Source organism: Squalius cephalus (genome assembly GCF_949319135.1).
Source record: "Squalius cephalus genome assembly, chromosome: 23".
Taxonomy (NCBI): Eukaryota; Metazoa; Chordata; class Actinopteri; order Cypriniformes; family Leuciscidae; genus Squalius; species Squalius cephalus.
This window is the reverse complement of record NC_137144.1, coordinates 17,751,034-17,761,874: the sequence shown is the minus strand read 5'-3', so window position 1 is coordinate 17,761,874 and position 10,841 is coordinate 17,751,034. Positions and strand designations below refer to the sequence as shown.

The following is a 10,841-nucleotide window of genomic DNA, read 5'->3' as shown; positions in this document are numbered from 1 at the left end:
AAAAACAATCCATTTACTGTATTTGCTGTTTTGTATAAAGCTTTCCTTGTTGAACTTCTGGTATTGTGTAACAATCTTGATCAATGATGTGGCCGTATTAATTCAAGATTTGTTTATTCTTTGTATGGAATAAAAGAATATAAATTATCATAAATCATCTGTTGCAAATGTGCATCTTAAACGACACATGAGTCTTTCAGTAATGATTGAATTCACATGGCTGATTGATTCAGTTCAGCGACAAATTCGTTAGACTGGTTTAAAATTGTAACTCGTCTTTTTGAACAAATCATTAAAGAAACGGCTCACGAGAGTCGCTCGTTATGCTTTTGTTCGTAAAATCCGGTTTTTGATTTGCCCGTCGCTCAAAAAGTTGCCCTGTGTATCATCACCTTAAGAAGAGTTTTTTTTTTTTTTTTTCGTAAAACCCGGTGTTTTAGATTTGCCCGTCGCTCAAACAGTTGCCCTGTGTATCATCACCTTAAGAAGAGTTTTTTTTTTTTTTTTTTCGTAAAACCCGGTGTGTTTTTGATTCACTAGGAGTTGTTTTTTTTTAGTTCGTGATTCGGTCATTGGCCTCGTTTTCGACAGTTAAACCCGTGAGGATGTGAACAGAAATGCGTTTTTGCGGTATACCGTCGTTTTATTTCCTCACTTCAAAATAGACTGAACAGACAAACTCATTAACATCTGATGTAAACATTTTTATTTATTTTTTTATGTGGCAGCACAGATTCACACACGCTGATAAAACTTGCACTTTCAAAGCTCTGTCACTTTAAAAGTGTCAGCTGCAATGTTTAAATAAAACAAACTGAATCAGAAGTCAGCCAGATGTATATAAAATGTTTTCAGGTTACATAGCAACAAATATCATAAATCTAATGACCTTTGAACATTACTATGTCATACAGTTTAAAGTTCACCCTTATCTGGTGCTGCCGAAATACAGAAGTTGTAAGGTGTAGACTTATAAACGCAGCTTATGCAAACCACAGTGGGACAGAACAATTTAAGAAAAAGACAGAAGCAAGCAATAATTCTTATAATAATTTATTGACATGTACTGCCTGGAATACAGCCAGGAAGTGGAGTTTTATATCTACTAATCAATAGCAGATCATGTTTATACTGGAATAATTTGAATTGTGTGAACACGAGAGCTGAAACCCTTACATTCAAAAGCAGTGGTTCACCACATAAATAATACAATTATGGTCCTATGCAAAAAAATAAAGCATTTAGAAATGTATTACTCTTTTATTCCTGAGTAAAAAGTGATTCACTTTCACTGTATTACAGAATCAGAGTACCATAGTGAAATCTGTGCCATTGGCAAAGCGACACTGGACTTTCTCAAGGAAGGGCAGGCGGGACTGGAGGAGGTCCACCTGGTGCACGGTTATGTCCTTGCACATGGACACATCGAGGGTCCGGAGTCTGTCGCAGTGCAGCGCGATTATGGAAAGAGTTCTGCAGGAACACATTAACCATGTTAAGCAGAGCTCAATAGTTTAGTATGAAAACAGCGCTGGATGAGGTCACTCACTCGTTGGTAACCGCGTCGCAGCAGGCCAGGAACAGATGCTGCAGTCTGTGGAGGAGCGGAAGGGCCCGCGCCATACCTTGGTCACTGATCTGGGGACAGAGGTTGAGTGCCAGGCTCGTGAGGTTGCGGCAGTGAAGAGCTACGGACACCAAGCTGTCGTCGCTGATCTCAGGCAGCATGGAAAGCGAGAGACGCTGCAGGTCTGGGAAACGGAGAACCTGAGGTGGCCAGGAACATTTTGGTTATAAGTATTCAGTACCGATTACCCTAATAACAAAATAATTGTTGATAACAAACAAAAAAAGATTTTTTTTCTCTTTGTATTTTTTTTACATTTTCAATATGTCAGTCAGTCAGTCATATTTATTTATAGAGCACATTTAAAAACAACAGCTGTTGGCCAAAGTATCCTAATAAGTCAACATAAAACCACAGATAAACAATGCACAAAACAATGCAAAACCACTACACCCACTTATGACCATAAGCAGCAGTAAATAAGTGGGTTTTAAGCAAAGATTTAAAATCAATATATGTTGGGGGCAGTCTTTATGTAAGATGGCAGATTGTTCCAAAGCTGTGGAGCGGCCACTCCTTTTAATTTTAAACGTGTCCTTGGAACAGTCAGCTGTAGACTACTGGTTGACCTAAGATTTCTAAAAACATTATGGTGGGATGAAAGGAGATCAGAGATGTATGGAGGTGCCAGTCCATGCAATCCCTTATAAACAAACAACAGTGTTTTGAACTCAATACGATGTTTAACTGGGAGCCAGTGGAGAGAGAACAATACTGGCGAAATATGTTCTCTTTTCTTTGTTCCTGTTAACAATCTAGCAGCAGCATTTTGGACTAGTTGAAGACGTGACAATAGGGAATGTGAGACACCCAAGTATAGTACATTACAGTAATCTAATCTTGATGAAATATGGTACAAGATTATCCTATTTAAACCAATGTTATACACACGTTAGGTCAAAAGTAATCTAAAAGTAATCAAAAAGTAGTCAGATTACACAACCTAATATGTGCAATGTAATAGATTATGTTACTAACTATAATGTTCATAATGTATTTTAAAGTAATGGACTACAATTTGTAAGTAATCTACACTTTAACCATTACTGCTCACAAAAAACACAGTTTCTATTATGCACTGACCTGTGTGATACTGGTGTCGGTTAACTTCGAGCAGGCCGACAGGTCCAGTTCCTGAAGACCCCTGAGGGCCAGCAGTGATGCTCCTTCCTGATCTCTAAACGCATCCAGGTCCTCATCGGTTACGAGACGTGGCTTCTCCTGGAAAGGCAGGCTGGGAGGCTGGAAAAAGCCCATGTTTCCAAATGTCCTAGTAAAGCTTGGGCCTTTATCATCCTTCACATTTGAGGCATTTATGAGAAAATTTGTACATTTTGTGTGCACTGACTATCAAAACATTATATAAGTCCTAAAAAAAAGAAAAAAGAAAAAATGAAATCCCACCTCTTTGTCTCTTGGTTCACAATTTTGGGTGGGCTCCACCATCCCCAGCAGCCCCCAGTCGGAGATCTCTTTGCACCAGCCAAGCCGCAGCACCAGCAGCGCAGGAAGATATTTTGCGATGGCGTGAACACTAAGGTCAGTGAGATAGACGCAGGAGGTGAGGTCCAGCTTTCTCAGGTTACTACCCAGCAACTGCGTCAGGGGGAACATGACTGTGTCCTGCTTGAGGACAGATGGCGTTAGCAAGAACAGGGACAAAACAAAAATCATTTTTGATGGGTCATTTGAGGAAAATATTCAAATAAAATTTTGCGAAACAAAAATTGTATAATCAAATTATCCTAATATGCCAAGAATATCTTTTACATTTTAATACTGTTTGGTTAATTACAAATTATAATTATTATATAGTAATCATAATATTAAAATGTATATACAATATTATTATATTATAAAAAAATATTATAAACATTTTTAACTCATAAACAAAAAATAAAACACTAAATACTCAAATCAATTATTGTAAATATGAATTTAGGCATCACAACATTATTATTTAAGTATGAAAAATGGATGTTTAATTTAAGATATTTTTATTAATACAAAATATAAACACAAATATTGTATGATATATTCATATCATCCTAAATTATGGCAAATACTCGCTAAACATTTATTTTTATACTATTTTGTGAATTATAGTAAGTATTAAACAATTATAATATGAAATCTAATTAGGACATTAAAATGTATATATAATATTAGTTTATAATTTCTAAAAAAAAACTACATTTTTTTAAATAACTGAAAAATAAAACACTAAAATGAATTGTCATAACATTATAATTTACAGTATACAGATTTTTATTTTCAATACAAAATGTCAAAACAAAAAAAATTATTAGCCAATATAATATTTTTATAATATTTTCTATTTTTTTATACTATTTTGTTTTTATTTTTATTTTATATATATATATATATATATTTTTTTTTTTTGGTAATGTTTTCTTATAAATTATAAAAGAAAATATTACAAATTAAATATTTTTGTTAATACATAATACAAAAAATAAATAAATAATTGCTTTAATTGTGAATTTACAGTATGAAAATGGATATTCATTTTGAGATTTGTTTAAGATTATTATTAGTGTTTGTTTAAGTAAGGGTTAGATATTGACACAGGTGAATGAATTGTAAAAGTAGGGGAAATGAGCAGGCACAGTTAAACAATATCAGCTGATATATTGGCTGATAACTGATATGGTACAAATTTTCTTTCATGTATACGTGCCATTAAGCACTTTTGCCTCACCCTTATGTATGAGCAGTTTCTTAGGCTAAGGGCCTGCAGCTGCGCCTTGGGCTGTGGACAGGACAGTCCCTTCACCAGGTCTGTCCCGCTGACATGCAGACACTCCGACAGATCCAGAGTCCTCAAACAGGGCAGCGCCATCAGCTCGGTCAGGCCTTTATCTGTTATCTTCCAGTCCTGTGAGAGGGTCAGCGACTGCAGCTCCTTCAGCTCAGTGGACACCGCCAGCACCGTCCTACTGGTCAACTCAGTGCACGCGCCGAGGTCCAGCGTCTTCAGGCCGTTCTGGTGCTTGCAGAGGATTTCTATGGAGTAGTCGGTCAGCTCTTTACAGCCGCGTAGACTCAGATCCTCCAGACGGAGGCCGGGCACCTGAGCTATGGAGCGGAGGGATTCGGGGGTGATGCCGGTGCGACTCAAGTCCAGGCTGTGGAGCGTACCGGCCTGCTTCTGCAAGAGACTCAAGAGGTTACGGAGGGAAACTAGAGCCGAGGAGCCGGACCCAACAGGGCTCCCTCGGTATGGGTCAAACTCGAAAGCGATGTGGCATCCGGCCAGGGCCAGACCGCGCAACCTGGGCGTGCAACTCGTCAGCCGGTTGAAAGAGAGATCGGAGAGGTAGCGGAGATCAGACAAGTCCAGTTCCTCCAGGTTCCTCAAAGCGTTCTCCACCTAATATTGCACAAATATTAGATTGTACTTAATACAACATCATTTTGACAGATAAAGCGGTATTTGTTTAAAAAACTTGATTTTTTTACATTTTTATACTGTTTTATTAATGAAAAAATATAGTTAAATTGTCATTTAAAATATTATAATTTATATATAATAAAATTATATCACTTAATGTTATAATTATATATATATATATATATATATATATATATATATATATATATAATTATATTATAAATTATACAAAATAAAAATATTTATCTAAAATAATATAAATTCAAATAAAATATTACATTATTTTATTCAATATTTTATATTATTAATATTATTTTTGTTAATAAATAAAGAAATGTTTACGTTACGTTTCAACAATCACAAAATTTGAATTTACATTATGAAAAATAAATATCAATTTTGAGATGTTTCTTTAAAGATGTAACCTGTCGACGGTGCTCCTGTTTTGACAGAAAAGCTCCAGACATGAAGAGGCTGTCCAGGCCGTGAAGGTCCAGCTTGCGGAGGCCGGTCAGATGTGGCAGGAGGCCCAGAAGGGAGGACTCTGTGATGCTGCTGCCGGGTAGAGCCAAACTGTCCAAGTGAGGGCCGAGGTGAAGCCCCACTTCCAAAAGTACTTGTCTTGACAGGCTGGATCCATCAAGATGACTGATGACTAGGCCACAGCGAGGGCGCCTTGCAAGTGCACGGATAAAGTCCAGTGAAGATGTGGAAGCATGGAACTTGAAGGTGGCATTTTTCTAGATTAAAGCACCCAAAAGGCAATTTAAACAACTGTGGAAGTGAACTAAACCAAAAAATTAATTTCTAAATTTAGATCATCTTGATATTCGAATGAAAATGAGAAAAACCTGAAACCGGTGGTCTTGGCTTGCCTCGTACCAACTCTTGCAGACCAGTGACGCCTCCTTTCGATCCGTTACATGAAGGTAACTCAATATGTAGGAGATAATCTGGAGCAGAAGGGAGAAAATTGACAGGTTACGCTCTCTCTGGAAAATATGAAGACAAGACTCAACTATATAATGAAAGTTGTCAAATTTTGCTCATGTTATACATTATACACTTTTGTGTGTGTGTGTGTGTGTGGGGGGGGGGTGCATGTTTATTAATCAATATTATAATTATATGACATATGAATTATATTTATATATATATAATTATAATATATATTATTAATACACACACACACACATATATATTGTTTTATTGTGACAACGTGCCCCATATACAGAAAAAAAAAATATATATATACTGATATTATTAATATAACTAAGCCAACCAATGTCTGTCTGTCCGTCTATATATATATGAAGAGTTCAGATACAAAAGGCTCTAAGTGCCATCTGAAATTTTCTTCTAGAATGATCTTTTTTATCAAGCTCGTATATTTAAGTTCAGTAATTTCACTTAAATGGCAATGAAAATTACCTATGAATTGTCATTTAAGTGAAATTACTGAACTTAAATATACAAGCTTGATAAAAAAAGATCATTCTAGAAGAAAATTTCAGATGGCACTTAGAGCCTTTTGCATCTGAACTCGTCATATCGTTTTTTTATTCTCATTCTTAATATCCATTCTGTGCTATGGTAGAGTCAAAAACACAGTAAAACTATGGTACATTTCAGTAAGGACATGCTGTCGAATAAACAGAAAGGTAATGAAAATACAAGTTGCGAACTCATGTTAGCTTACTTGTTATTTCAGCTCTAAACCACTAACTAGCGGCTAGCCTATCCAGTGTGTGATGTTTGGATGGACGGACTCACCTCAATAGGTAGGTGTGCACTCTCCATGACTGTGCTCACTTCCGATATCTGGTCTTATTAATTATCATTAATATAAATGTAATATCAATATTAAATCGTTGACTCAGATCAGCGTTGTTTATCATTAAAGTGGCAGGTCGCGACCGGACTGTCAACGTGCTAAACATTCAAGAGCACGGGATGATCTGATAACACCCTCTCGTTGTTCCTCCTTACACAGTATTAAACGATGCACCAAACCCCAACATTATCCACAACACGTTCCGCTACACATCCTAAACCCCTCAGAAATGTGAGCAAGAAAACATTTTCAAAGAAAATAATAAAGAACTGTCACAAGAACAACACTGGGCATCACGTGCAAGTAGCGCGCAAAGTCACCTGGGAAATGTAGTTTAACGAAAGACAGAACCTGACTTTGGATTTGTGTCGACAGATGGCGCAGTAATTCATTTGAACGTGATGTGAGCACATAAAAATGAGCCATATACAGCTAAATTTCTACGAATTACTTCATAATATAATATGTTGCTTTTTGCATAATTGTTCAACATTTTTGCATCGATACAAAGTATAGGCTAGGCTACCTTTGCAGCAATATGCAGTAATTGTGCATTAATGAGCAGTAGGCTATTTTTGTATCAATACACAGGTGTCTTTATCTTGGCCTGGTGTTGGTGCCACTCACTCTGTCATTAGGGCCGTAAAAGTGCATGTAAACTAAAAACATGTTTTGACTAGGACAAATATGGTTAATCATAAAACATTCACCACAGAATTATAAAGACATAGACTGCTGTTTGTACAGAATATGAGTAAGCAATTTATCAAACAATTTTATCCAATAAAACATTTATTCATTTGTCAAGGGCTTGTGTTCATGTCATTTTTCCAAATAATAAATAAATAAAATGAGGAAAAACCCACACAATTCATTCATTCACAAAATAGACAACTATACAAATGATTATGATTATTGATGCAAGTGCAGTCACTGTTTCTGTCTCAGTGAAATGTTTCTGTCAACAACAATAAAATAATGACTAATGCAGAAATAATAAATCATGATTGTATTTTAACAAGCTATAATTAGTGCTGTCAAGAGATTACAATTTTCAATCTAACTTTCTTTTCCAGAAACTGCATCTGAAGTGGCATTTCAGCTATATTTACGCTTTAATGCAGTTAGAATTGCATAAATATAAAGAAAATTAATAATCAAATGTACAAATAAAACCGCATAGTCTTCACTAAATGAATGAAATAAACATTGAATCTTATTAAAGCTAAGAAATGTATTCAGTCAAGAGCAATGAGAGATTTTCTCTTTCAATAACTGTAAAATTAATCAGTTATGGAATGAGTTCAATTCATCTATAAGCCGCTAAACAGTGCAGTTGCAGTTCTCATCCAATAGTGTCACATCAGTAATATTGCCGAATATCAAGTGTCTCCAACTGAGCAAGCCAAAAGGAGACTGTGGCAAGGAACCCAAACTCCATCTGTTATGCATTGAGAGAGAAAACCTTGGGAGAAACCAGGCTCAGTCGGGGGCCAGTTCTCCCCTAGATAAAGAACATGGTGTGGTTTAATTCCAGGCTGCATCTCAACTGTGGATTGATATCATTCCGAATATTTCATCCAGTTCTGTCTGCTTGAAGATCGGGATAGTAGCCTACATGACGCCAGCATTTGGAGGGAGGGAGTTGAAGCTGGCCATAGGGTCTGACTCTGTGCAGAGGACTTGTCTGGGTCTTGTGGTCGTCTATGCGTCCAAAGTGCAAATCCTGGACCTGGAACACAAATTTGTTTGTGGTTGTCTTGATTCAAAAGCTTAATTTCAATACTTTAACATAGTATGTAGGCTAGTAGTTTAAAATAAGTGTTTTTACCTTAAATCAAGACATATTTGGCACGTCTGCTGACCGACAGAAAGGTGTGCTCCACTTTTCTCCATTTTTTTCATGTTGGACGCATGAAAGCTCACCGCGGGATGTCACTGCAGCTCGCCGCGGGACATTGGTGCTCACCGCGGGACAGTTGTTCCAGCTGCTTACCGCGGGCCAGTGGTGCTCACCGCGGGAGTGCAGCTTGCTGGCGCTCTGAATGCTGCTCATCCGCTATTCTGCACATCACTGCCCGCACTGATTCACTCACTGGCGGAAAATCGGCCACAGCCAGGAGTCTTACTGGCTTTTGCGGTTGGTCTTCACATGGCTGCTTCTTTTTAGAGTCGCTTTTCTTTTGTATTGGACGAACAGGGCTCTGCTTTTCTTCACTGGCTAGTTTCCTCACACTGCTCCGGTTCACCTGTGCTATCCGGCCAATCACAAGCTGTGGGAGACGAGCAGGAGCAGGAGCAGGGGGTCGTAGCGGAGCTCGACCTGTCACGACTCGGGGCTTGTGCGTATTGAAAGCAACCGCACCGACCAGTGGAGGCAGAGTCAGGTCTGGAGATTTGTTCATTTCCCAGTGTGGCCTTTTAGTTGTAGTTAAAATTGTCGCCTGCGGTGTCTGGTTAGGTCGGGTCAGGTCATCATTATGCCCATATCCAGTGAACGTGGGTGTCTGGCCAGTGGGCTTCACAGACTCTTGGTGGATTGACGGCATCTGCTGCACACGGTGATGCTGCCTGATGGTTACTTGGTTAGGTGTAGTCAGATCATTTTTATGCCCATTTCTAATCACCATGAGTGGTGTTGTGTGCGTGGGTGTCTGACCAGTGGGCTCCACAGACTCTCGTCGAGTTGACGGAATCTCATTCTGCACACAGTGATGCCTGATGGTTGATGATGGCTTTAGTGGGTGAGCGATACGGGATGACCTTAAATAAGGTAGAAACATTTTCAGGACTAAAATTGCTGTTCTCTGTGAAATCCTTCTTTATAGCTGTCAATGTTCTCTCTCATGAGCTTGTTCACACTGGAGCGCAATAGCAGAGTGACATTCACTCGAAATAGCATAGTCTACATTGTAGATTACGTCACATTGTGTTGACATTCTATGACGTCACATCGTTACGTCATAGAATGCTCGTAGCGTTGGAATAGTAGCCTACGTCGCTCTTTGGTATTTGGGTTTAAAAAATGCTTATACAAACAAGTAGCCTAACATTTCTTGTATATAAATTATCTATATTTACCTAATTCACTATAGTAATATTTTTAGTCATTATTTTTAAGTTTGAGTTATGTGTTAATCTAATTAATTATTGAAAAATACCTATTTTGACATACTTTTATTACTTCTTTTTAAATAAATGTGCTTTATTTTTTTTAACTATAACTGTTGACATGCCCCAATTTGAAAATGGGGTTGCAAAAATGGAAGTGGTGGATTCTTAGCTTATTGAGGAGTTGATTAAATTTGCTAACATCTGCTATTATTGTGTAATCAATAATAATGTTTAATAAAATATATTTGTACTTCTAACCCTACCAAAAACATGTTTTTGTTCAGTTTGAATTCATTTGTCATTACGTTAATCGAGAGTTACAATCAATAAGCTGTAGAAAGTTATTTTTTAATCTTATGCTGTTGACCTTATGAAAGTCACGAACATGCACCACACATTCATTAATACAATCTGAGCATTTCTGCATTTTAGTTCCACTTGCAAGCTTGTATGTTTGTTCTCAACATACAATTGAGATTGCAGGAATTGTTTCAGACTATATCAGTAACATTAACACTTTATCCACATTATCCTTGAACATTCCTCAAAGTAATTACAAACTAAAGAGACAATATTAATAACAGTAACACACAACAATGTAAAATAAGGAAATCAAGAACATTTTATCTGACAGCCAACATTCTTCTCTTCAGGTTTGACCTCAGGCAAAATAGTGAGTGGGAAATGGCCCTCTGTGTAGAAGAATGGAAAGACCATCTCAATGAAATTGTGTGTGAAGGTGTGATAGCAGTCTCACAGAGGCGATCTGAGAATGACAGCTGTCCTGCACTCATGTCCAGTTTCACCCTCACTATTGCAGACCTCAAATCCAAGTAGTGGGACGTGCGACT

At 37.4% G+C, this 10,841-nt stretch overlaps 1 protein-coding gene across 2 annotated transcripts; it reads right to left on the bottom strand.

The window, feature by feature from the left end:
* Positions 1-690: 690 nt before the first annotated feature.
* Positions 691-7,197, bottom strand: fbxl9 (F-box and leucine rich repeat protein). Of its 2 annotated transcripts, none has more exons than XM_079859485.1 (8): positions 6,816-7,197; positions 5,894-5,995; positions 5,468-5,782; positions 4,350-5,021; positions 3,032-3,250; positions 2,711-2,923; positions 1,550-1,767; positions 691-1,473 (listed from the first exon to the last, which is right to left on the bottom strand). In XM_079859485.1, the coding sequence occupies exons 1-8, from the start codon at positions 6,840-6,842 to the stop codon at positions 1,305-1,307; spliced, it is 1,935 nt and encodes a 644-aa protein (XP_079715611.1). In that variant the 5' UTR covers positions 6,843-7,197; the 3' UTR covers positions 691-1,304. The 2 variants fall into 2 exon arrangements, with proteins under 2 accessions (XP_079715611.1, XP_079715612.1); XM_079859486.1 differs by having other exon boundaries at positions 2,711-2,869; positions 6,816-7,188.
* Between the last annotated feature and the right edge of the window lie 3,644 nt (positions 7,198-10,841).